The sequence below is a fragment of the Sardina pilchardus genome, chromosome 8 (assembly GCF_963854185.1).
Source record: "Sardina pilchardus chromosome 8, fSarPil1.1, whole genome shotgun sequence".
In the NCBI taxonomy this organism is placed as follows: Eukaryota; Metazoa; Chordata; class Actinopteri; order Clupeiformes; family Clupeidae; genus Sardina; species Sardina pilchardus.
The window spans coordinates 2,455,038-2,482,641 of NC_085001.1; the positions used below are offsets into that span (position 1 = coordinate 2,455,038).

The 27,604-nt window shown below is 44.4% G+C and overlaps 2 protein-coding genes and 2 long non-coding RNA genes across 7 annotated transcripts in view; all 4 read right to left on the minus strand.

Annotated features, from left to right (window-relative positions):
- The window catches only part of sh3glb2a (SH3-domain GRB2-like endophilin B2a), a 33,343-nt gene extending 19,133 nt beyond the window's left edge, over positions 1–14,210 (minus strand). Inside the window, exons 1-3 of one of the 3 annotated variants that reach the window (XM_062542315.1) lie at positions 13,794–14,210; positions 8,587–8,728; positions 2,529–2,657 (exon numbers count right to left, since the gene is read on the minus strand). In XM_062542315.1, coding sequence (XP_062398299.1) covers positions 2,529–2,657; positions 8,587–8,728; positions 13,794–13,856 — 334 coding nt within the window. In that variant the 5' untranslated portion in view covers positions 13,857–14,210. The remainder of the gene's footprint in view (positions 1–2,528; positions 2,658–8,586; positions 8,729–13,793) is intronic. The other 2 variants (XM_062542318.1, XM_062542319.1) reach the window with 2 other exon arrangements.
- LOC134088380 (uncharacterized) lies at positions 9,809–10,326 on the minus strand. The gene is made up of 2 exons (XR_009939966.1): positions 10,144–10,326; positions 9,809–9,930 (listed from the first exon to the last, which is right to left on the minus strand). It is a non-coding gene; the product is annotated as an uncharacterized LOC134088380 (long non-coding RNA).
- Positions 10,712–13,733, minus strand: LOC134088379 (uncharacterized). Its single transcript, XR_009939965.1, has 4 exons — positions 12,805–13,733; positions 11,284–11,625; positions 10,999–11,069; positions 10,712–10,784 (listed from the first exon to the last, which is right to left on the minus strand). It is a non-coding gene; the product is annotated as an uncharacterized LOC134088379 (long non-coding RNA).
- Positions 14,211–14,663: 453 nt separating the features above from the next.
- LOC134089471 (phosphatidylinositol 4-phosphate 5-kinase-like protein 1) lies at positions 14,664–24,065 on the minus strand. 2 transcript variants are annotated; one of them, XM_062543909.1, is made up of 10 exons: positions 23,984–24,065; positions 22,439–22,651; positions 21,818–21,868; positions 21,392–21,543; positions 20,184–20,308; positions 19,189–19,223; positions 18,548–18,603; positions 17,670–17,782; positions 16,940–17,102; positions 14,664–16,057 (listed from the first exon to the last, which is right to left on the minus strand). In XM_062543909.1, exons 2-10 carry the CDS (start codon positions 22,634–22,636, stop codon positions 15,442–15,444), a joined length of 1,509 nt encoding a protein of 502 aa, XP_062399893.1. In that variant the 5' UTR covers positions 22,637–22,651; positions 23,984–24,065; the 3' UTR covers positions 14,664–15,441. The 2 variants fall into 2 exon arrangements, with proteins under 2 accessions (XP_062399893.1, XP_062399894.1); XM_062543910.1 differs by having other exon boundaries at positions 22,439–22,644; positions 23,984–24,064.
- Positions 24,066–27,604: the final 3,539 nt, after the last annotated feature.

Here is a 27,604-nt window from a genome sequence, read left to right on the forward strand (position 1 = left end):
TGGAAACCCCTGCCCTCTCAGACTGGGAGTCATGGAAACCCCTGCCCTCTCAGACTGGGAGTCATGGAAACCCCTGCCCTCTGGGAGTCATGGAAACCCCTGCCCTCTGGGAGTCATGTCCGTCTCAGTCCCGGTGTGGGCAGCGCTGTGGGCAGACAGGCTGGCCTGCGGAGCATGTGACCTCCAATACAGAACTATTGATCCCAGTGGCACCGCACGGAGGAGACAGGACAGGAGGGATTTATCTGAGGAGGAGGAGGAGGAGGAGGAGAGGACACAGGCTAGAGGGGCCACACACACACACACACACACACACACACACAGGGACGCTGGGATCAATTCGGGAGAGAATTCTCTACATCAACAGTTCACACACTGCTTTCTCACCTTGGGCACTGAGAAAATAGACATCTAGTATCTGTGTGTGTGTGTGTGTGTGTGTGTGTGTGTGTGTGTGTGTCCATGTGGGCTTGTGTGCACTTGTGCGTATGAGTTTAAAGGCACCAGTATTAATCAGAAAGCATATGTGAGTGAGTGAGTGAGTGATTGGGTGAGTGAGTGGGTGTGTGTGTGTACGTATGAGTGAGTGAGTGAGTGAGTGAGTGAGTGAGTGAGTGAGTGAGCTAGTTAGTCAGGAAGTGCTGATTATCTGCGGATGTTCAATGATCAATTTCTGCTTCAGACTGTTTCATTCCATCTGTACTGTACTGTATGTCTGCATGGCGTTCCACTCTGAAGCCCTTACTGGTGAGAAAGTGTACTTTCCCGCCGATAATAATCTAATCCACTGGCCCCGTGGTGTGGGAGACTGAGCTGGCTCATCAGCCGGGATGGACACACACACACACACACACACACACACACACACACACACACACACACACACACACACACACACACACACACACACACACACACACACACACACACACACACACACACACACACACACACACACACACACACACACACACACACACACACACACTGAGACTGAGAGACTGAGCTGGCTCATCAGCGGGGATGGATTTCCACTGAAGATCTAATTATTGGCTTGGAAGCAGATTCACCAGCCTGGTTCCCAGCTTGGGCCTTTTTCAGTGGGAAACAACCAATGAGCTGCTTCACTGACACACAGAGCAGTGAAAACACCTTCTGATGTGAAGACCTTTTTCTGTCCTTTTGATACTTTGACAAAAGCAGCTCCAAAGCACAACCCATGTTCACGTATAAGATGTCTATCTATAGGAGACAAAGGATAAAGGCGTCTGCAACATACGTAACATAACCGTAACCGTAACTGTATAACCATAGGAGATAGCTATAGGTATCTATAGGAGAGAAGTTGCTTCTAGCTACAGGCATCTGATAGCTATACGTATCTAATAGGGAGAAGTTACTTGAAAGCTCTGTGCTTTTGGAAGCTAACTGTTGAATCTAGCAGTACTAAAGGCATGAGTAGCCGCTAGCTCTGTGCTTTTGGAAGCTAACTGTTGAATCTAGCAGTACTAAAGGCATGAGTAGCCGCTAGCTCTGTGCTTTTGGAAGCTAACTGTTGAATCTAGCAGTACTAGCGGCATGAGTAGCCGCTAGCTCTGTGCTTTTGGAAGCTAACTGTTGAATCTAGCAGTACTAAAGGCATGAGTAGCCGCTAGCTCTGTGCTTTTGGAAGCTAACTGTTGAATCTAGCAGTAGGCCTACTAGTGGCATGAGTAGCTGCTAGCGACATGCACTCCCAGGAATGCTGCTATCAAAAGCTCATGATTACCATTGATGTGAGTAGGATTCAGATGACCTCAATGGAGTAAACAACAGGGAGATTCAGTCTGAAAAGGTGAAAGGTGAAAGGTCAACAATTGCTGTGGTGACGAAGAGACACTGCCTGGGGAGATATGTGTGAACCACTGAGACGCTGCTGTAAATGAAACCTGTCAAACGGCAGAAGATTCCATTTTTAAACGGGGGCGTCGGTCTCAGTGATGAAATCCAAGAGAGATATTGGTGCAAGACTCATGACACAGCTCTCTAGCGTTGCCCAACGACTCAGGACAAACACAAGTATCCATGCTCTCTCAGGATGAGCCAGACCTTTTTTTTTAAAGGCCTTGAGAAAATGTTAACTGTTCATAGCCCTATAGGATTAAGTAAATCAGAACAAGTTGTGTTCAGAAGTTTTGGCATTATACAAATCATAACTTAATTGAATTGACTTGAACTGACGTTATTCAAATAAAAACTTAACTGAAAAGACAAAGTGGACGCAGAACAGGGAGACTGTAGGGTGTGTGTGTGCATGAAACTGACCGTAGGGTGTGTGTGACTGGCTGACCGTAGTGTGTGTGTGTGTGTGTGTGTGTGTGTGTGTGTGTGTGTGTGTGTGTGTGTGTGTGTGTGATTAACTGACCGTAGGGTGTGTGTGTGTGTGTGTGTGTGTCTGACCGTAGGGTGTGTGTTTGTGTGACTGACCGTAGGGTGTGTGTGTGTGTGTCTGACCGTAGGGTGTGTGTGTGTGTGTGTGTGTGACTGACCGTAGGGTGTTCCAGGCCCAAAGTCCTTGGCGGCCTCCAGCATGTAGTGGCCCAGCAGCTCAGCGTTGGTGGGCCGAGAGGGCAGCTTCCTGTCCAGCTTCTCATACAGGAACTCCTCGATCCTGGCACCTGGGGGGGGGGGGGGGGGGGGGCAGAGGGGGGGGGGGGACAACACCGTCAGGGGAGGCGCCAGAGGACACACACACACACACACACGCACACGTACACACACACACACAGAATGGGGGATGTTTTAACAGAGAGAGATGACGACAAGTGAGAAGATCGAGACGTGACATGTACACACACACACACACACACACACACACACAGAGAGAGAGCTATGATGACGCTAGTAGAGAGAGCTATGATGACCTGTAGCTGTAGTTATCTTTAAGGGTACAGCTAAGAGGTCATCAACATGGCAACGGGGACAGAGATCAACCAATGACTTCTACTAAACCGCTATTTTGAGTAGCGTACAATAACTTACTAAACCCCTGTTTTGGTACAGTACAAGAACTTACTATTCTCTTACTATCTTACTATTCTTGTTTCACCTTTAACATGGTTGGGAAATGTTCTATCCAAGGGATCATCAGAGAAAAAACTACTCGGTCTGCACTAAAAAATAATCTTCCAGAGAGAGCTACATCAGTTAAGGTCCTTGTGTCCAATTAATCCATTCTTACAGTGGTGTAGTTTGTATATTTGTATAGTTATTGTCAGTGTTCTGTTAACATGTATTTAGTCTATCACTAATATTGTGCTTTTTTCATTTAGGTTGTATGACTTTATTTTAAACTCTGAATTGTAATGTTTTAATGTCATTGTTAAGTGTCTACTAAGCACCAGAAACATCAACATAAACATCTTGACATAACATGAACAAACACACTTTAAAAGTGTATCTCTCTACAAATGATTATAAATATCTGTCCATCAGAGGGCCCAACTTTTCATTTAAACAATATAAGATATAAAATGACCAACCAGAAAACAGATATGGAGAAATGCGTCCCACTTTATGTTAAGTGCCTTTATTACTGTTTAGTACTTTTAAATTACTAGTGAATAACGTGAATCCATATCACATGTCCATAAACCTGGCACTAATGGAGCATCAATATATAGGCTTCTCAACATCAAACTCAAATGAGATTGTGTACATGTAACTGAGCTTTGGCAATAATGTTATTGAAACGTTCATGCCAATAAAGCTGAATTGAATTTAATTGAATTGTCCTTTTAGTTTTCTGCTAAAGGCAAGGCCACTTAATATAGTGTGGGAGCAGCCACTGCTATGGATCACAGATGCTAAAGGCAAGGCCACTTAATATAGCGTGGGACCAGCCACTGCTATGGATCACAGATGAAACAGAAAGGGCTTGTGTCATCAGCACACAATAGCAGGCATGAAGAAACCCATGAACAGAACGTGGTGACAGACAGGGGCTTGACACGGGACACGTCCAGGCCTTATCCTGCAACCATCTACTGGATCAGCTCTGGACCACAGGCAGATCAGGGCCACATCAGGGCCGTATCAGGGCCACATCAGGGCCACATCAGTGCCACATCAGGGCCAGGTGAGGGCCGGACGTATTCCAGAGTCTGCAGCTGTCTGTCACTTTCAGTCCATGAGCTGATAGATGAGATATGAACAGCGCCTCTGCACTGGCCAGCCAGCACAGCCCAAACCAGACTCCAGGGAGAGCTCGGCCCCTGTGCTCTCTCTCCCTCCCTCCCTGTGCTCTCTCTCTCCCTCCCTCCCTGTGCTCTCTCTCTCCCTGCCTCTCCTCCTGTCTCCCAGCCCAGCGCAGCCCAAACCAGACTCCAGGGAGAGCTCGGCCCCTGTGCTCTCTCTCCCTCCCTCCCTGTGCTCTCTCTCTCCCTCCCTCCCTGTGCTCTCTCTCTCCCTCCCTCCCTGTGCTCTCTCTCTCCCTGCCTCTCCTCCTGTCTCCCAGCCCAGCGCAGCCCAAACCAGACTCCAGGGAGAGCTCGGCCCCTGTGCTCTCTCTCCCTCCCTCCCTGCCTCTCCTCCTGTCTCCCAGCCCAGCCAGCCAGGCGCACAGCCCACCACCCCATGGAGTCAGTCCTCCACCTCAGCCCCCTCAGGAGTGTGTCGTTACGACCGGGACTCATCAACCCAGAGGGCCTGGAGCCAAGATGGAGTCTCAACATGCACTCATCAACCCAGAGGGCCTGGAGCCAAGATGGAGTCTCAACATGCACTCATCAACCCAGAAGGCCTGGAGCCAAGATGGAGTCTCAACATGCACTCATCAACCCAGAAGGCCTGGAGCCAAGATGGAGTCTCAACAACATGCACGCCATCTGGTCCCAGCACAGCCAGAATAATGGCTGCAGTGTCACATCATACAAGTCAAACACAAGAGTGACATTCTGAAACTGTGTTTCTTCAAATAATGCTGCCTTTCACAAACCTTCAGATATACTGAAGCTTTGCGCTTGTCCCTGTTTTATTTGCCTTGGTTCATGACATGGCAAACTGGTCCTTTTGATTGAGATTATTGGTTCATGACATGGCAAACTGGTCCTTTTGATTGAGATTATTGGTTCATGACATGGCAAACTGGTCCTTTTGATTGAGATTATTGGTTCATGACATGGCAAACTGGTCCTTTTGATTGAGATTGGTTCATGACATGGCAAACTGGTCCTTTTGATTGAGATTATTGGTTCATGACATGGCAAACTGGTCCTTTTGATTGAGATTATTGGTTCATGACATGGCAAACTGGTCCTTTTGATTGAGATTGGTTCATGACATGGCAAACTGGTCCTTTTGATTGAGATTATTGGTTCATGACATGGCAAACTGGTCCTTTTGATTGAGATTATTGGTTCATGACATGGCAAACTGGTCCTTTTGATTGAGATTATTGGTTCATGACATGGCAAACTGGTCCTTTTGATTGAGATTATTGGAAGAAACACCGCTGCAGTAGAAGAGCTCCAGCACATCCACCAACATGACCCACGGCAAGTGGAGTAAACAAATAAATAACACATACAAATAAATCAAAACAAAAACAAAAAGATTTTCTGTCAAATGGAAAGTTTTGTTACTCCATCATTTGCTGAAAATAACACATCTCTGCAGGCTGCTCAAGTGTCTATGAGAGTGCTAGTGTGCAGTATGGTCCCTAACCACAACATTCTGTAAACGAGGCCAGAGGCAATATAACGCTGTTCAGCCTATTGAGCCTAATGAAATCTAATTAAAGAATAGCCCACTAGTCGGCTGGGCTACAAACAACTCATTATGTATCAATCTGAGAATTTGGTCATACATTCTGCCCATTAACATCAGACTTTCAATTAGGTTTTTCCTGATAACTGTACTTTTGTCACAGAGTAACTTGTATGTTTGTTGTCTTGCATCAGAGGGACATTTAAATAAATGCAACAAGACAACAACCCTAAACAAATCAGTTCAAAGCGACTAGAGAGGACTTATGATGAGACGATAGCTGCTAACATTGTCAACACAACAGTGTTCTGTTATTCCTCATTCCAGATTAATACATTCCTTTTCAGATATCGCACAGAATCTGGTGAATGTCTTTCCAGCAAACCATCTAATACAGACAGACAGAAGCAGAACAGATATGAATGATGAAATTGCCAATTCCCAATCACAGCCTCCTATACTGAGCTCATCCCCTAACATAAAGCATAGACATATAGCTTACACGCATGACACAGCCTCCTATACTGAGTTCATCCTCTAACATAAAGCATAGACATATAGCTTACACGCATGACACAGCCTCCTATACTGAGCTCATCCTCAAACATAAAGCATAGACATATAGCTTACACGCATGACACAGCCTCCTATACTGAGCTCATCCCCTAACATAAAGCATAGACATATAGCTTACACGCATGACACAGCCTCCTATACTGAGCTCATCCCCTAACATAAAGCATAGACATATTTTACACGCATGACACACCTGGCACACAACTCAAGCATTTCGTCAGTAGTATAAAAATAGTTTTAGAAGATTTTGTTTTCCATATATACGCTGATATCATGTCTGGTGCAGCTAGTTTCATTGATTATAGTGGAAGCTACTTGATGCTAGCGGATCACTTCAGCTAGGTGCCTGGTGCCTGTTAGAACTGAAGTGGAATGAAAGACTAAAGTCAGGACTACACATCAACAGCTTTATATACGTGGTTACTGTTCACCAGTAACCATCTAGCAGTTCTACCAGACGGTCCATTCATCTGTCTGTATCAAACACACAGCTACTGATGCTGGGGTTGGGTCGTCTGTCTGTATCAAACACACAGCTACTGATGCTGTGGTTGGGTCATCTGTATCAAACACACAGCTACTGATGCTGGGGTTGGGTCATCTGTCTGTATCAAACACACAGCTACTGATGCTGGGGTTGGGTCATCTGTATCAAACACACAGCTACTGATGCTGGGGTTGGGTCATCTGTATCAAACACACAGCTACTGATGCTGGGGTTGGGTCATCTGTATCAAACACACAGCTACTGATGCTCAGGTTGGGTCATCTGTCTGTATCAAAATACACAGCTATGCTGGGGCTGGGTCATCTGTATCAAACACACACTACAGTGCGGTCACCATACTGTATGATTGGGTCATCTGTATCAAACACACACTACACTGCAGTCACCATATGATTGGGTCAGGATGCTCGTGTTGGGTCATCTGTATCAAACACACACTACAGTGCGGTCGCCATACTGTATGATTGGGTCAGGATACTGGGGTCGGGTCAGAGGAGTCCTGCACTGGACGGAAGGCCACGGTGAGGAGCAGAGATACTTACCAGTGTGGTCAACTGTAGCATGGGGAATCAGAGAGACAGGTTACAGCTCAGTGTTTCTATGCTAAACACACACAACCGGCAAGCAGAGCAGCTCAAACCTGCTCATCAGTGTGGTCTGATACCATATGGTGCAGCGCTGCTAGGGCTACTTCACAAAGCAGGAACATGGGGGCCCAGATGATAGCACTGAGCAAAACAGGATTTTACCAGGATTGGCAATCTGTCTATATGGTTGGAACTAACATGGATATCTTGCTTTGTGAAATAACCCTTAGTCTGCTAAACATCTCAAATTCCACAAAAAAACCTGATGTTGTGTGTTGGAGCTGTCTGACAGTGTCATACAGTAGAACCATTCACAGCCTCATAAACCTCTCACATACACTACTGCTATCATCTAACAATCACACAAGCTCCTGAAATAGTCTCTGATAGGTGATACAGCTGGATTAATTCTCCTTGTACGTGTATATATCATGAACTAAAAATATTCGGTGGGTGATGGAAACACTTTATAAAGTGCCTCTGTAAACAAAGACGTAGCAGAATTCCTGTAAAGGAAGATGGCAGTGTAATCCGATATAAAAGTTTATACAAATGTGAACTCTTTCTTAGCCTCCCAGGGTCATAGCGACAGCTTAGAACTATCCCATAAAAATGTACAAGTATGCTCATCCATATGCCAATTAAGCACTGTCTGTGATACGGCCAAACTGAATCAATGCTCACATTATCTTTGGCATATCAATGCTCACATTATCAGTAGCATATCAATGCTCACATTATCAGTAGCATGTAAAATACACTGAGCTCTTAGACATATAAAGCACATATAAGACACAGTTAGTGACGAATAACATCAGACGAATAACATTTAACATGCAACATTTCCCCTTCAGTCTGAGCATTGCAATAAGTGCATTATGAGAATTCAAATATGGTCTGCAGTGAATGCTATTGAAATAGTGTCGAATTCAAAATCATATTTACCAATATAAGTCACATCTCCCAAAAAGGTATAGCATTGTGTTGCTATCATGACTTGGAAATTATTCCATCAAAATGTAATTATTCTGGCTGAGCTGATTATATGAAACTTTCTGGATGCTGGTGTGTGTGTGTGTGTGTGTGTGTGTGTGTGTGTGTGTGTGTGTGCATCTGTGTGTGTGTGTGTGTGTGTGTGTGTGTGTGTGTGTGTGTATGATCAGTTCTCACTTGGGTTTGGCTGCAGTAGATATTCTGTCTGTTTGAAGATTTTCTCTGTCCAGTTCTTGGTGCAGTCGGCTCTGGCGAGCAGGTTTTCAAAGTGAGCGTCCAGCTCAGTCTTCTCTGCCTGTCCCAGATTCTCCTGAGTGAACTACGCACAAGCAACATCTGATGAGGCCAGCTAATCAATACCATTACACAATTAGTCACTCATCCGGCCATTAACCATTCATATCAACCAATCACACACCAAGTCTTTGTTTTCATCTGCTAGAAAAGAAACGATGCACAATGAATGCACCAAAATGTAAAAGACATCTCTCGGTTGTGGTTTATTCCTAACTGGCGCTGACATTCCTAAGCCAATAGTCTAGACAGCATACAGTATCAATCATGTCAACAGTGTCACAACTTATCAACAACATTTGGGTAGAAGCCTGGAGGCCTAGACATACAAAACAATGATCACAATTTAAAGTGTGATCTGGTTGGCCTATTTAGAGCAAATTACTCGGTTATCCTGCTGTGATCAATAGACATCTGTGCTATCTGCGTGAGTAGGAGGAATTTCTCCAGTATGGCATCATGAGACTAACGGAAACTCCAACTCCTAACTCTCATTCTTAACCTTTCACCCAACTGGGCCCGTATTCCAACATGCTTCATGGGTGGAACGTACGAGGCGAACAGAAGCTCTTCAAGGAGTATGCTACACCATAACATCGGACACAACAACTCTCATCCCCTCCCAGTGGGCATTTGATATCAATTTGACATCAATATGACATCGAACATTGATGTCAAAATTACGTCACGAAATAGGTCTAGAATGAAAGTCATATTGACGTCAATGTACTGATGTCAATTTGATGTCAAGATTTTGACCTCTGCTGATGTCATTTTGATGTTATTTTGATGTCATGTTTTGTCGGGATTTGATGTCAATTCAACATGTATTTGATGTCATGATGGTTGATTACGTTTTGATGCTATTTTGATATCATTCAATATCAGGCTTTGATGTCAATTCAACATTTATTTGACATCAAGATGTCATGATGTTGATGTCATTTCCATGTCAAGTTTTGTTGGCATTTCATGTCAATTCAACATTTATTTGATGTCAAGATGTCATGATGTTGATGCATAGGAAGACAATGTTTTAATGCTATTTTGCTATCATTCAATATCAAGCTTCGCTGTCAATTCAACATAAATCCGAAATCAAACATTAATGACAAAAGTATGAACATTTATTGACAAATTTTGATATAATTTCAATGTCAAGAATCACTCAGGACAGGATGAGAAAGCGTAGACCCCCAAACCAGACTGGAGCCACTTGTGAATAACCTGTAACACAGATACATAAATGTACATTTCATTAGAGAGCTTTTCGGTAGAGGGTAGGTTTTATTACAGCAGACAAAGGCATTTAAGCATGTTGACATTTACCTTCACTTCGTCCTGAACTAGTAACACCAGTTACAGAGGCATATGATTATTTTTATTATTAATGTTTAGACCAAAAGTCAAATAAATCAAATGTAAAACTGTATAGCTTACTTCACTTGGGTGGCAGGACAGGATGAGAAAGCGTAGACCCCCAAACCAAACTGGAGACACTTGTGAATAACCTGTAACGCAGATACATAAATGTACATTTCATTAGAGAGCTTCTGAGGTAGAGGGTAGGTTTTATTACAGCAGACAAAGGCATTTAAGCATGTTGACATTTACCTTCACTTCGTCCTGAACTAGTAACACCAGTTACAGAGGCATATGGTTATTTTTATTATTAATGTTTAGACCAAAAGTCAAATAAATCAAATGTAAAACTGTATAGCTTACTTCACTTGGGTGGCAGGACAGGATGAGAAAGCGTAGACCCCCAAACCAGACTGGAGCCACTTGTGAATAACCTGTAACGCAGATACATAAATGTACATTTCATTAGAGAGCTTTTGAGGTAGAGGGTAGGTTTTATTACAGCAGACAAAGGCATTTAAGCATGTTGACATTTACCTTCACTTCGTCCTGAACTAGTAACACCAGTTACAGAGGCATATGGTTATTTTTATTATTAATGTTTAGACCAAAAGTCAAATAAATCAAATGTAAAACTGTATAGCTTACTTCACATGGGTGGCAGGACAGGATGAGAAAGCGTAGACCCCCAAACCAGACTGGAGCCACTTGTGAATAACCTGTAACGCAGATACATAAATGTACATTTCATTAGAGAGCTTTTGAGGTAGAGGGTAGGTTTTATTACAGCAGACAAAGGCATTTAAGCATGTTGACATTTACCTTCACTTCGTCCTGAACTAGTAACACCAGTTACAGAGGCATATGGTTATTTTTATTATTGATGTTTAGACCAAAAGTCAAATAAATCAAATGTAAAACTGTATAGCTTACTTCACTTGGGTGGCAGGACAGGATGAGAAAGCGTAGACCCCCAAACCAGACTGGAGCCACTTGTGAATAACCTGTAACGCAGATACATAAATGTACATTTCATTAGAGAGCTTTTGAGGTAGAGGGTAGGTTTTATTACAGCAGACAAAGGCATTTAAGCATGTTGACATTTACCTTCACTTCGTCCTGAACTAGTAACACCAGTTACAGAGGCATATGGTTATTTTTATTATTAATGTTTAGACCAAAAGTCAAATAAATCAAATGTAAAACTGTATAGCTTACTTCACTTGGGTGGCAGGACAGGATGAGAAAGCGTAGACCCCCAAACCAGACTGGAGCCACTTGTGAATAACCTGTAACGCAGAAATGTACATAAATGTACATTTCATTAGAGAGCTTTTGAGGTAGAGGGTGGGTTTTATTACAGCAGACAAAGGCATTTAAGCATGTTGACATTTACCTTCACTTCGTCCTGAACTAGTAACACCAGTTACAGAGGCATATGGTTATTTTTTATTATTAATGTTTAGACCAAAAGTCAAATAAATCAAATGTAAAACTGTAAAGCTTACTTTACTTGGATGGCAGAACCACCAAACCAGACTGGAGCCACTTGTGAATGACCTGCAACACAGATACATAAATATACGTTTATCATCAGAAAGAAATGGCCAAATATTTATCATAACCAATAATACACCCGATTAAAAAATGCATTATATTGGGATCCACAGAATATGGTGCTGATCATTTTAGCTCCTCTTCCCATATATTCTAAACATTCACAACAAAGTGTCTGGTCTGTGCCAAGGCAAAGCAAGGACATACATGAAGTCAACAACTGCCTCTTCTATTTGGCCTCTTCTCAGTTAAATCTTACTCCAAGGAACGTTCAATGTCATTAAATGAACTCGTAGACGACAGTATTTCTACATGAAAATTTAAAACAAATAGCCTCGTGCCCTTTGTGCATTTATATTTCGTAAAAGTTAGAGAGTAATCTCTAGAAGCTACAGTTCAATCTAAAAAGTCACCAGGAAACACGTCTGGAAACCGGACTTTTTAGATTGAATAGTAGGCCTGTTTGCTGGTTTCTAACGTGTACAAAATATAAGCACGAGTCCCAAAGCTATTTGTTGCTGCCAGCAGAGAATGTCGAGCTATGACGTATGTGTTTGAGCATGCGGCAGCTGGTTAGCGCTACCTTATTAGAACTAGCAGGCTACTGCTAACGTCATTCATAATTTAAAACCATTAGCTAGCAGCTAACGTTATCCCGGACTGGTGAACAATGTGAAATCAGCCTCCCTCCCAGAAAGAAATGATGTTTAGACACATCCGAATTGGCCTACGTTTTCTTAAAGACTCCCGAGTCCAACATCTAAGCTTTCATAACGTTAACAAAAACTAGTTTTCCTGTAACTTTAATGCTATCGTTAGCTAACAAGCTAACGCTAGCTAACGCAAGCCAACTTTTGTTGTTCACAAACACAAAGTTAGCGTTAAACCAAATTAACCGTTGCTCATTTTAAACTCAGTTCTGAGTTTAGCTTTAATTAAAAGGGTAACAAAGCCCTAGTTGGACAGGATTTAGCCCTGTCTAAAGTGGGCTAAATTAGCTTGCGAAAGCTAGCAGCTAGACCGTAGCTGGTGTGTAAATATGAGCAATATCTGCAGACCAGCAAATCTTCGGATAATATCAGCAAATAAAGCTAGATAAGTAGGTTACTTGTGTTATGGAAGTACTTTTTCAGTGGATAGACTCGGTAGCTGCATAAATAAGGCATATAGGAGCATACTTACAGTCAGCCTTCAGACGCCGCTGTTTCGTCTTCCACTTCATCAACGAGAAATTTGAAAACTGAAGGAGCCGTTAGGACTGGAAAGGGCGCGTTCGATGTGTGTATCCGCACGGAGTCCACCGCAGAGGGTCCGTTTTGGAACCCTGCTGTGTGGGTCAGGATGTTGAAAAACTCGCGTCGATTTACAATGAGTAGGCTAATAATATACCTTTTCAGACATTTTAACAGACGTTGTTTTGACATAAATTTCACATCAATTTGACGTCTTATTTCCTGACATCAAATCAACGTTGATTTAATGTCAATAATATAGACCTGAGATGTAGGGACCAGAAAAAACATGTTAGATTGATACCTTTGTTGGGCCTCTTTACAACCACAAGGAAATCATTACAAAATATAATGAAATTATGCATATTTATGCACGTCATACATGTTGGTCAAAATCTTGACTACTTGTTGATGTCAAATTGACGTCAGGATGCCAGCTGGGCTTGATCGTCTTCAAGTGAAACTCTAAAATAAATAGTAATTTGGCTAGGTTTATGATCGTGACACTTCTGCTGTAATTGTTAAGCTATGTGTTGAAGAGAGCGAGTAGTGTTAACGGGGTAGGCTCATCCGTCCACTGGGCGACTTTTCAATAGCGCATCATCACATCACGACTGAGTCAGCCGCGGTTGGTGGTAGGCTCGCTCGATGGACCACTTCACGGCTTTCTCCGTTTCATACACCCCTTTTGTGCCCCACGCAACACATCTACTACGCTTTGGGTAAAGTCACGTACAGGCCTAACTTTTGACATGTCACGTCAAAATGTAAAACAAACACGAGTGGTATATTTTGAGTTTAAATTAGGTGACAATGAAGAGATCACTGATGCGATGAATCTCACATTCGGATAGCTATTTGTTGTTGCTGTCAGTTTCATTTTAGAGTCTGACTTTCGGTTCAACTGTTTGGCGAGTCGCGATAGCCCACCAAGCTTACCTGGACAGCTCGAGAAAAAAATACTCCCGCATCCGAGGCTAGTTTCTTTACACTAAAATCCATGATGTCAGCGAAAGCAAGCTGTGTCTCCAGCGCATCTGTAGTAGAGCTCGGAGTGCGGCGGGGAACTGTGGATCACGCCAGAGGAGCAGTGCTCACAGCAGAAAGAGCAATCGTTCACGCTGACAGACGCATCGATGCGCTCGGAAATCGACTACTCGGCTTGTGTTTAAAGGAGCCTTTTGTATTTATTTGAGCTATGTTATGGTCGAGGTCCAGCAGCTGTCAGAGAGGAAACGATATTCTGTCAATTTACTATTAACAATGTTACTGGCTAGACTAGGCTATAATTCGTCATACTAGGTTTTTCCTTTTTTTTTCATTTTTTTCCCCTCATGCTGTGATCAAAATGTTGGACGCTGGCTAAGCCCTGACTGCAACTTGCACTTGGATAAGAATCCCCTAGTGCAGAAAATAGTGCTGTTACTGACCAGTGTTATGCGTCTAGCCTTAGCCTACAGTAGTACATGATGTAGGTCTATCAATCGGTCTGAAATAACCAATGGTTCTTTGGCTTTTCCTCAGTCGATCATAGGCTACGTCTCGAAATTTGGATGGACAGAAATGTGATACGTCGTGCACATATTCCTAATGGGTTTTGTCTACTCTACATGGTTTATTATAGCCTACAGTAGGCTTTATTTTACCATGCATATCTTTGAGTTGGCCTATTGCAGCCACTTCTTCTTTCTTCTTTCTTAAATGTCTTCCTTTCTTTACTTCTTTCTTTCTTATTTAGCCTATTTATTTATTCATTCATCTTTTATTACGTGCAGCCTCCTTATAGACGATACTAATGACATGCCAAGCAAATGTTTGCATTATAATTTACTAGATTAAAGCAAATTGCAGTGTACAATGAACTAATTTAACAATACATATTGTATACTGTGCATGAAACATTTTTAAAACAATAAAAAATAATAACTGTATTTATGGAAAACAACACTATAGGAAAATAAAATATTCATTGGTTTCCATATCTGTTTTCTTCACACACAATAGCCTCATTAAACATATTTGTAAACATACATGGTGAGCTTAGCCTATGTATTCCATTACAGATTATGGTCACTCTGTTACTCAAGGAAGCATTCAAACCTGAGAAGAGTTGATGAAAGCTTGGCAACTTACAGTATATCTGTTGCTGTGCCTACAAGACCATGGCCCATTCTCAACCTCTCTCCTCGATGCTCGGCCCTCCAGGCTCGCTTCCCACTGATCTATAAAGAACACTGGATAGACTATCCCATTGTTGCCGCCCCTTCATTCTTTATGTAGATCAGTGGGAACGAGGACCGAGGAAGGAAGGGAGGATAGATCAAAAGACGAATGAGAGAGGCCCCATATCTTACTATATTTTTTCATCATATGTAAGTTGTAACAATGAAACTGCATATTGATCTTTGTAAACTATACAGTATTCTTTGAATTGCAGTATTGTTTTCATTTTTCTATCTAATTACCACCTATCTGCCATAACCCTCTATTTACCCACCTGCCTATTTGCTTCTATCTTTCTATCAACTGCTCTCACACATCACACACACCCTTTCCCATGCTCTTCCGGTTTACGTTCTCCTCTTGGCTACTTGGTGTGGTTCTGCACCCACTGGGAGAACCTCTGAGCGTACGCAGTTGGGCTGACGGTGGAGAACGCCCTGCCGGGGAACCGGATTCTCTTCCACAGGTTCTCCAGCCTCTTCTTCAGTCCGTACACGGTGAAGACGTCCACCACGCCCACAAAGTAGCGCAGCTCAGGGCCGTCCACCACGTGCACCGGGTTCTTGAAATCCGGCAGAAGCCTGCGGTTCTGCTCATGGAACTCCTGAAGTTCTGCGGAGTGCCGGTGGGGAAGTTCCTGTAGGGGGATTCCGCTGACCGGGTCTTCTGCTAGGGTCTGCGCCGGTTCCGCTAGGGTCTGGGCCGGTTCTGCTAGGGTCTGCGCCGGTTCTGCTAGGGTCTGGGCCGGTTCTGCTAGGGTTTGCGCCGGTTCTGCTAGGGTTTGCGCCGGTTCTGCTAGGGTCCGCGCCGGTTCTGCTAGGGTCCGGGCCGGTTCTGCTAGGGTCTGCGCCGGTTCTGCTAGGGTCCGGGCCGGGCTCCCTGATGGGTCCGACTGCAGCAGGGCTGCGTCCTCCTCCAGCACAGTACTGGGGATCTTTGGAGGCTCGTGCTCAGTAGCGTCTGTGTCTATATCCACAGATCTGTACATATGGGAGATAAAAAAACATAAGTAAGACAGACTTGTGATTATTGTAAGAAGTGTGATTATATTTGAAACTATGTAACTTTCTTTTGTTTCTGCATTAAACAAGGTTATTTAGGTTTTTTGTTAAAAATGACTGTATCTGTCTAAAAAGAACATCAAACATCAAACCTACTGTATCCACATGTTGCATCTGTACACTTGACTTAGTTGATGTTAACAAAGTTATATGGAAAACAATTACATTAACATTCTTGGGGCGTAGAGACGGATTGAAAGAAAGTAAGTCTCTGTGCAATCCACTGTACTGTGTTCCATTACAGAGAAATTTAATTGAGAAATTTGAGTTGACGTTAACAAAGTTACAGTATATGGAAAACATATATGCATATACATACATGTATGCATTAACATTCTTGGGGCGTAGAGACGGACTGAAAGCAATAGAAAATATGTCTCTAAGCAGACCACTTACAACGGTGTGTTCCATTACAGAGAAAACTTAATTGATAAATTCTTAGTTACACCTGACCTGACCGACGCATAACCTGTTCTGTAAAATATGCTGTAATGCGTTGACCCACGCCTCCTCAGTGAGTGTGCGTATCCGTGATGACGCTGAGTGAGTACGTACAAAGATCGTATAGTTACTAAGATGAATCATAAAGGGGTTTTTCAATGGAATGAAATGGCACAACTTCCGCCTCCTAAAGGGGCGTGATCGGTGACGAAATAATCGGTTTAGAAAGGTGTAGAATTATTTCTCCCATATAAATACCTCCGTTTGCCTCCTAAATGGGAGTGGCAGTCGCGTCACAATGAAACCAGAATTTACCCTCATATGAATCGTCTCGCTTTATAAACCGTCTCTGGTACGTACATGGTGGTGCGCAGGACGAGCGTGGCGAGGTGGTGGTTCTGGTCCATCTCGTCCCGGTGCAGCGGCTGATGGGCCAGCAGGACGCTGTAGTCCAGAACGTTCAGGCTGTGCAGGAACTCAGAGTCCAGCTGCACCTGCCGCACCAGCCAGGACCGGTGCTCACCTGCCAGGGAAGGTAGACAGCTGCAGTGGGTGGCCTTACACTCCGTATGGTCACAGCTACCTGCGCTCTGTCCACTCACGCTTTCACTTACACTCCGTATGGTCACAGCTACCTGCGCTCTGTCCACTCATGCTTTCACTTCGTAGTGACATGCTTAACGTTGGGCTTGAGTGAGTAATTCGACCTATAAATCTTTGATCTAGAAATAGATTCCCCCCCAAAAGCATGCCGAGAACACAACTCAAAGATGCATGAAATCACCCAACAACCTATCAGATTTATAATGTTTAGAATGTTTTTATGTGATTTATAACATAATCTGTGTTCTCCTTACCCAGGTTAATGTGTTCTCCTGACTGTGTTCTCCTTACCCAAGTTAATGTGTTCTCCTGACTATGTTCTTACCCAGGTTAATGTGTTCTCCTGACTGTGTTCTACTGACTGTGTTCTCCTCACCCAGGCTGATATATTCTACTGACTATGTTCTGCTTACCCAAGTTGATATGTTCTACTGACTGTGTTCTGCTTACCCAGGTTGATGTGTTCTACTGACTGTGTTCTGCTTACCCAGGTTGATGTGTTGTCCCTCAAAGTTCATGTCCTTGAGCACCACGATGCGCTGTGTGTCTCCGGCGGGGGGGTTGGTCCAGCGGCCCACCTCACAGCCCTTCACGTCATATCTGGGGAGCACAGGAGCGGACGGTGTTGGGGAGATAACACACGTCACACCCACGAGACAGCACACACACATCAGGCCAGACACAACTCATACTGCAGGACCACATGTGCACAAATCACAAGTGCAATGTTACACATAAATGCTGCCATTTGATGCACTGCCCCCAGACTAAGCCATTGGCTAATGTATACCTGCAGTGTCCTGGCAGTTCACAGTTACACTTCCAACAGCCAACACTCAACAAAAGGCCAAACAGTAGATGATGCAAATCGCACACAGTAATATATCACACGTGGTACTTTAATAATTTCAGTACCAGTAACAACTCAGTTGAATTCTATACCAGCTGTATGTTCAGCAATAACTGTAGATAATTCTACACACACAATACCTCCAGGCAGCACATTGCAGCAGGTGTGAGTGTGAGAATGTACAGTAGGGTGCTCACCTGGCTGGTATCCAGGTGTGAGTGTGAGAATGTAGGGTGCTCACCTGGCTGTTATCAGGTGTGAGAATGTAGGGTGCTCACCTGGCTGTTATCAGGTGTGAGTATGTAGGGTGCTCACCTGGCTGCTATCAGGTGTGAGAATGTAGGGTGCTCACCTGGCTGTTATCAGGTGTGAGTATGTAGGGTGCTCACCTGGCTGGTATCCAGGTGTGAGTGTGAGAATGTAGGGTGCTCACCTGGCTGGTATCCAGGTGCGAGTGTGAGTATGTAGGGTGCTCACCTGGCTGGTATCCAGGTGTGAGTATGTAGGGTGCTCACCTGGCTGTTATCCTCTCATCTGGGTAGAAGACGCTCTGCATCACGATGAAATATTTCTGAAAAAGAAAAGTGTCCAGATCTAAGTCTCACCCCATGACTCACACACACACTCACTCCTCTATACACACAGACTCTCACTCCTCTACACACACACAGACTCTCACTCCTCTACTCACACACACTTTCAACCCTCTACACACACAGACTCTCACTCCTCTACTCACACACACACTTTCAACCCTCTACACACACAGACTCTCACTCCTCTACTCACATACACTCTCAACCCTCTACACACACACACTCTCACTCCTCTACTCACACATACTCTCAACCCTCTACTCACACACACTCTCACTCCTCTACTCACACACACTCTCACTCCTCAACACACACACACTCTCAACCCTCTACTCACAGTGTCATAGGAGTACAAGACTAGTCTCCTCATCAATCATTCAATAGAGAGGAAACTTTCCTCCCTCAGTCTCTCTTCTGTACTAACTGCAGTATATGTGTATACTGAGCTTACCATTCATTACTTACTAACATATTTCAATATAAGACTGGTATGTTGTATTCATGTATTTCAAATACATTTTAAAAAGGTCTGTGGATATAAGAATGTGATAATCAGTTACCTTGACGTCACCATGAATGATGATGCGGTGCACACCTGTATGGAGACGTGGAGGACACACTCATGACATGTATATATATATCTATGGAGGACACACTCATGACATGTATATATCTATGGAGGACACACTCATGACATGTATATATCTATGGAGGACACACTCATGACATGTATATATCTATGGAGGACACACTCATGACATGTATATATCTATGGAGGACACACTCATGACATGTATATATCTATGGAGGACACACTCATGACATGTATATATCTATGGAGGACACACTCATGACATGTATATATCTATGGAGGACACACTCATGACATGTATATATCTATGGAGGACACACTCATGACATGTATATATCTATGGAGGACACACTCATGACATGTATATATATATCTATGGAGGACACACTCATGACATGTATATATATATCTATGGAGGACACACTCATGACATTTCTATTGTGATGATATTACAGCTCTACTCCAGGACACACTCATGACATGTTATGATTTCTATTGTGATGATATTACAGCTCTACTCCAGGACACACTCATGACATGCTATGATTTCTATTGTGATGATATTACAGCTCTACTCCAGGACACACTCATGACATGTTATGATTTCTATTGGGATGATATTACAGCTCCTGTATGGAGAAATGGAGGACACACTCAGTAAATGTTATGATTTCTATTGTGATGATATTACACCCCAATCAGACGAGCAGCTCTGCTCCAGGGTGCTGATGTGCCCAATCAGGCCGTGATGTGGTGCTGATGTGCCCAATCATGCCCAAGCCAGCACCAGCTCTACTGTAGCTATCCACTACCAGCTGCTGACTGATATGAGAAGTTCTAACGTTCCTTACAGGAACCGCACCATCAGTGAGTGGGGATATCATTAGAAGTTCTCATGTTCCTTACCTAGGAACCGCACCATCAGTGAGTGGGGATATCATTAGAAGTTCTCACGTTCCTTACCTAGGAACCGCACCATCAGTGAGTGAGGATACTTCTCCAGGTGCTCCATGTATTTCCTCAAGTTAGACAGGAGGAACTTCACCTCACGTTTATTCTGGGTCTTCAGGAAGTAACATTTATCATTCCTGTACCGTATAAGAGACATATGTCACATATTTACAACAAACTCAACAAGGAGGAAGTTACAATAATCATTCCTGTACCATACAAGCGACATATTTAAAACAAATCAACTACTGTAGGATGCAAACTGAAGAACATGAATTCTGTTTTCTGTTTGTCAGTGCTTGGTGATTTCCTGTCTGCACTTTCCATGTCTGTGTTCCACACTACATCATATAGTGTACAGTATGCTTTCTGTTTGTGTGAGTGAATTTGGGAGCATGTACAGTATGTACTGTAGTTCTCTTTCTGTATGTGTAAGTGAGTATGTGAGCATGTATGTGTGTGTGTGTATGGCCTGTGTATATTCTTCATTCATTAGTGGCATTGGTTAAATTGTTGAGTTGCGTGCTGCGCGCTCAGGTGAGGAAGAAGTCGGCCTTATCATTCCTGTACCGTACAGGAGACATATCGGCCTTATCATTCCTGTACCGTACAGGAGACATATCGGCCTTATCATTCCTGTACCGTACAGGAGACATATCGGCCTTATCATTCCTGTACCGTACAGGAGACATATCGGCCTTATCATTCCTGTACCGTACAGGAGACATATCGGCCTTATCATTCCTGTACCGTACAAGAGACATATCGGCCTTATCATTCCTGTACCGTACAGGAGACATATCGGCCTTATCATTCCTGTACCGTACAGGAGACATATCGGCCTTATCATGCCTGTACCGTACAAGAGACATATCGGCCTTATCATTGCTGTACCGTACAGGAGACATATCGGCCTTATCATTCCTGTACCGTACAAGAGACATATCGGCCTTATCATTCCTGTACCGTACAGGAGACATATCGGCCTTATCATTCCTGTACCGTACAGGAGACATATCGGCCTTATCATGCCTGTACCGTACAAGAGACATATCGGCCTTATCATTGCTGTACCGTACAGGAGACATATCGGCCTTATCATTCCTGTACCGTACAGGAGACATATCGGCCTTATCATTGCTGTACCGTACAAGAGACATATCGGCCTTATCATGCCTGTACCGTACAAGAGACATATGTCACATATTTAAAAGGCTCACGTGAGGAAGAAGTCTGCCTTGCTCTTGGAGTTGCTGATGAACTGCAGGTAGCCGTCGGTGGAGAGCGACGCCTGGTACTCCTGCTCACTGATGCCCAGCGCACGCCGCAGGCTGGCAAACACAGCGCCCGCAAACGTCTGCATCTCAAAGCCCTGCACGCCACAACCAGCCAGGGAGGGGGCGGATGACAGGACAATAAATGTGTGTGTGAGAGAGAGCATGAGAGAGAGGGCGTGTGTGTGTGTGTGAGAGAGAGAGATCATATTCTGTTGGTGTGGAGGTGAGTGTTAGCCTAGTGATCTATAGACGCACCCTAGCGGCAAAATAGTTTGGATTGCCTGGCTAGGTGAGTGTGTGTGTGTGAATGTATGATTCCATATTTCTGAGTGTGTGTTTGTGTGTTACTGAGATGAAATGTGGGCTTACCTCATGCACCTGACACTCTTCCTTGTTATAGTCCTCTTCGGTCAGCTCAGTCTAGCAAAGAAAGATCAAATCTCTTCTGCACTTTTACAATAAAGAGCCATAAGAACTTGCTATTATTACGTTGCACATTTTTGCTTTTTGAGAGCATGATGAGTCTCTTAGAAAAAAAACTGATATATGTACAGTATATATATATAGTTCTATTGCATACTTCATATATGGAACCCTAAATGGTTCTTTACACCATGTTGAAGGGTAAATCAAAGGAACCCTAAGGATTTCTAAAGCCTGCATGGTTCCATATAGCACCCCTAGAACACTTTTCTAAAGCCTGCATGGTTCTATATAGCACCCCTAGAACACTTGTTTAAAGCCTGCATGGTTCCATATAGCACCCCTAGAACACTTGTTTAAAGCCTGCATGGTTCTATATAGCACCCTAGAACACTTCTTTAAAAGCCTGCACGGTTCTATATAGCACCCCTAGAACACTTTTTTAAAAGAGTGTAGCCTATAGATATATATACTGTATGTCTATGGTGTAGCCTATGACTGAGTAAAGCCCACTGAGTTGCCGTCCCTCTGCAGTGCCCATACATGATTACATGATTACATGATTACCTGTGTGGGCTGCTCAGGGGCGGACTCCAGTGCAGCTGAGAGGCCCTCTCTCATCATGGCAGTCAGGCTGTAGAACTCGTGATCCTCGCCGATCTCGAAGAGCCCCAGCAGTCTCCAGCGGCGCGTCAGGCGAGCCCACAGCCGCCTCCCAACGGTGCCCGAGCGCCGCTGTTTCTTCTGCTTCTTCGGCCTCTCCATCTAAGGACCTGTCGGCTGGAGTTTATACAACCAAAACACTTGTGTTCACGCCTACTATCAGAAGTTCTGTGTTTATTTTTATTTTGTTTATTGTTTACATCAAACCGATTTGTAAAACGAGAGTTAATAGCCAGTGCGCATTGGGGATACAGTATGATGCTGATTCCAACATCAAGGCCCCTGTTCCTCGTCTGAATCAATTAGCCCAGTCTAGGTGGTTTGAATAAAGTTAAGGCATGTAGGCTAATATGGCTGGCGTGCTCATTGGCAGAAGATGATCATGGGAATGCAACGAGATAGTGTAGAATCATGCCGGTTTTTAGGTCTGATCATCTGCAGGGACCTGAAATGGCAACTAAACATCACAACCCTCCTCAATAAAGCCCATAAACGGATGTACTTCCTCCGGCAGCTGAAGAAATGTAAGCTGCCGAGGCCCATCATGACTCAGTTCTACACCAGCATCATTGAGTCCATTCTCACACACTCCATAATCACCTGGTTCCCTGCTGCAGCGGCCAAGGACCAGGCCAAGCTGCAGCGGGTGATCAAGTCAGCAGAGAGGGTGATTGGCACTCCCTTGCCCTCTCTTAAGTCCCTCCATGACACCAGGGCACTGAAGAGGGCGAGCAAGATCATAGCTGATCCCACACACCCAGGGAACTGCCTGTTTTCCATCCTCCCCTCTGGGAGAAGGCTGCGGGTGCCCAGGACCAGGACAACCCGCCACCACCTCAGCTTCTTCCCCACAGCCGTCAGACTGATTAATGCGGCTGGTCCTTTACCACCCCCTACCCCACTGAGTGTCATCTGAGTGTCACTTGGCCACGGAGCTATGATTATGACTGATGCCCATCCCATTGCACTTTATTATTATTAATATCATCACTACCTCTACAGTATCTATGCACTGTTGTCTGTCTGTTGTGTCATCACTGTCTTTGTCTAGCTGCACTAGGCTATATGTATTGAAGAAAACACACACTGTATTGCTGAAACAAATTCCTATATGTTTTTACATAAATGGCAATAAAGTATCTTGAACTTGAACTTGAACTTGAACTTAAGACTCGGCGATGACTGTAAAGCGCCCCATGATGCGCCGGTCAAAGGATCACATGAATTCTGATGTATTAATCTGTGTATTCAATGTGACAGATTCTTTTAGAACGATTTAGAACAATTTCAACTTAACCTTAACGATAGCCTACTAGCTTCGCTTACAGGTAGAATAGCCTGCATCCAAAATTACAATGTAGGCCTAATATCAAAGCCTACTCCTCTGCAGACGAATCGACTGGAAGCTCACAAAACCAATGTTGACATTAGCGTGGTCTGATAGCCTACCGTGGCGTTCTGTTCTTTTTGATCCGAATAATCCTGAATGTCTGTCAATACAGCGCGGATGCGTGTGTGTTCTACTGCCGCATTCCACACCTGCCGGGCCAGCCAGGATTTGGGTGTGTCTCTCCAGGTGTGTCCCACGTGATCAACGCACGAACGTCTTCTCTGCACTTCACCTGACTCGAACCGTTATTCTTGTCTTCGTGGAGATCTATAAAAAACAGTGTTTCATCACTTAAAATGATGTGAATATATGTGACATAAGAAGTATACCATTTTAACCATGTGTTGCCTACAGCCAATATGCAAGAGTGAGTTGAGCAAATCCATTCACTTGTTGGAAATTCAAAGAATCTGAAACTAGATTTTCCACATAAATACTGTTTTATGCTTCTTTTTTTGTTTTGTTTTGTTTTTGGCAAGTTATATGTTCAGTAAGTGTATCTCTTAAACTCAGTTACTAAATGTGAAGGCAATCATTCACTTGTTTACTGCTGGCCACTGTTGGGCATGTTGCCCATAGGGAATTTTGCAGTCGGCATTCACTGCATTTTTGCCAGTGAGGTGTGGACTGGAGTGTTAATTAAACTTCCCCTGAGTGAACCAGCAAACACGGCCGAGCAGCCGGAGAAATGAGGGGGTGCGTTATCTTTATCGGTTTTGCGACTGTTTTTTATCCGATTTCATCGATTCCATCGGCGTCACCTATGGAACCCGAGCCTGTACCGACCGCGTCGGTCGTTAAGAAGAGCGACTGCATCCGAGTGAACCACTGCAAGTGCATCATGATGGACGGCTCCGGGATCATTGACCTGGGCGCGCTAGGGGACGCGGATGGCTTTCTGGAGCACCTCAAACCGCTGCGCTCCCTCGGTACCCCAGCCACCACCGAGGTGATGTTGTCCTTCAGCCCGTGCCAGCCCTTCTCCGAGCCCGAGGAAGTCGTTGGGACGAGCTGCACGGACGTGGCCGCTTGTCTGGTAGTCAGGTCAGATCAGATCACTTTGTTTACTTTGGAATATATAGCTACTGTATATCCTGGTAGTTATTCCAGTGCACTTCAACCTCTTTGACCAACTGGTCTATTTGCTATTCAGCCCTATTACACCTTCTATTTATCCATCTTGTAGGTTTCATAAGAATGCAAGACACACGGATCGGTATCTCAACTACGGAAGGCACACAGACAATCAGTTCTACTACAACAGTTCTATGAAGACACTAACTGTGTCCTACTCAGGTGAGCGGCTGGCAAAGAACACTCACCTGGGCAAGATCTTGGGGGAAAGTAATAATATTGCTTTAGCTGCAGTCTTGCGTCTTTGTTATTGTTATGTCTGTCTCAGAGCATAGGCCTCCTGTCGCCTGCTCACAGTGCTAACTTACTGTAGTCTCTCCCTGTCTGTCTGTCTGTCTGTCTGCCTGCCTGTCTGTCTGTGCCTCATTGCTGGCGTACATCCACCCTTTGACAGTGATGTCTACCAGCAAAAAAATGTACTAAATTGGGCAGAATCTTGAACAAGTAGTATTGTTTTTGGTACCATGCATGTTTTTCTGCTTTTGTCTGTTTGTCTGAACACGGTGATCTCTCTCTCTCTCTCTCTCTCTCTCTCTCTCTCTCTCTCTCTCTCTCTCTCTCTCTCTCTCTCTCTCTCTTTCAGAGCTGGCATATCACCCTCTTTCTGTTTGTCTGTCTGTCTCTCAGTGCTGGTGTACAGCCACCCTCTCTGTCTGTCTGTCTGTCTGTCTGTCTCAGGGTCTTGGTGAAAAATAAGCCTCCTCAGTCCATCTGTGTCTCTCAGTGCTAACGCAGAGTTTGGCCATCTTTCTCTCTGTCTGTCTTTCAGTGCAGGTGCAGTGACCCTCTCTGTCTCAGTGCTAACAAAGAGCTTGCCCATCTATCTCTCTCTCTGTTTGTCTGTCTGTCTGTCAGTCTGTCAGTGTTGGCTTATAGCCACCCTCTGTCTCTCTGTCTGTCTGTCTGTTTGTCTGTCTGAGTGCTGTCCCTTTGTCTGTCTGTCTGTCTGTGTGCTAACGCAGAGTTTGTCCATCTGTGTGTGTGTCAGTGCTGGCGTATAACCACCCCCTGACGATGGTCCACTACCACTGCAGCCCCAACCGCTCGCTCTCCTCCACCCTCACCTTCAGCGCCGAGGTGCCCCTGCAGATCTGGGTGGAGAGCCCCTGTGCGTGCCCCAACGCCTGCACTCTGGAGGACGTGGGGCCCGGCACCATCTTCCTCATCATCCTCTGCCTCAGCGCAACGGCCTACTTCATCTTAGGTAACCATGCCAACGGCCTACTTCATCTTAGGTAACCATGCCAACGGCCTACTTCATCTTTGGTAACCCATGCCAACGGCCTACTTCATCTTAGGTAACCCATGCCGACGGTCTACTTCATCTTAGGTAACCCATGCCAACGGCCCATTTCATCTTAGGTAACCCATGCCAACATCTTACTTCATCTTAGGTAACCCATGCCAACGGCTTACTTCATCTTTGGTAACCCATGCCAACGGCTTCCTTCATCTTAGGTAACCCATGCCAACGGCTTCCTTCATCTTAGGTAACCCATGCCGACGGCCTACTTCATCTTAGGTAACCCATGCCAACATCTTACTTCATCTTAGGTAACCCATGCTAACGGCCCACTTCATATTAGGTAACCCGTGCCAACATCTTACTTCATCTTAGATAACCCATGCTAACGGCCCACCTCATATTAGGTAACCCGTGCCAACATCTTACTTCATCTTAGGTAACCCATGCCAACAGCCCATTTCATCTTAGACAGCTCATGGGAAAGCCCCTGAATGCAGGCTAAGGTGCTACTGTAGTTTACAAACAGCAGTAGCTGGAATATCTTCCTCATCTTCATCTTCCTCTTCTCATGGGAACCCCCCCCCCTCCCGAATGCAGACTTCATGGTACTATCATTTACAGAATCATGCAGCCAAAGCCTCTTCCTTCTCTTGGTCTGAATCAGTACCACTGAGCACTTGGTGACTCATCTAATCTCCTTTCATCTCAAAGATAAGGTTGCGGAATATCATTTTAGAAAGTTAAAGTATCTTTTCAAATTCATTTGTCAATGTGTCTCCTGATACCTATTCTGATCTGACCTCCTCCTGTGCTTATTGGGTAACGGCAGGTTATATAAGAATTCCCTGTAGAGTGGTATCAGCGTGCGGAGATCCCTCCCCCTGGGTGGTGGTTGAATAATGTAGATGAGGCTTGCTCTGCTCTGCTCAGCCTTTAAAAAGTTGATTAAGATTCTGGGCACTTGCAGCCAGAACAACCCTGGAGGTTCATGTAAAAGTGTTCCATCACGGCAGTTCTCTGGACTTTCATCTGGCTCTGACTTTTTAGAAATGCTTTTAAATGTTATGAAACCTTGTGTCTGCACTCTTCTCAATACTAACCCACATCTCTCACACACACACACACACACACACACACACACACACACACCTCCTCTCCTCTGTTGCAGGTGCGTGTGCGCTGCGACCCTTCCGTACGAGTCGCGCCGGTGTGCAGATCGCTCCGGAGGACAGTGTGTGGTGTATGCTCTGCTACCAGTTCACCGACCGCCACCGGCCTCGCCGCCGCAGACACTACTCAC

Excerpts from the sequence above, each read along its gene's own strand:
- LOC134089471 (XM_062543909.1), bottom strand. The coding sequence starts at position 22,636 with ATGGAGAGGCCGAAGAAGCAGAAGAAACAGCGGCGCTCGGGCACCGTT. Across the intron at positions 20,309-21,391 it reads AAGGCAGACTTCTTCCTCAC|GAATGATAAATGTTACTTCC; the intron begins GTGAGCCTTTTA and ends TATACGGTACAG. Across the intron at positions 19,224-20,183 it reads ACTGATGGTGCGGTTCCTAG|GTGTGCACCGCATCATCATT; the intron begins GTAAGGAACGTG and ends GTCTCCATACAG.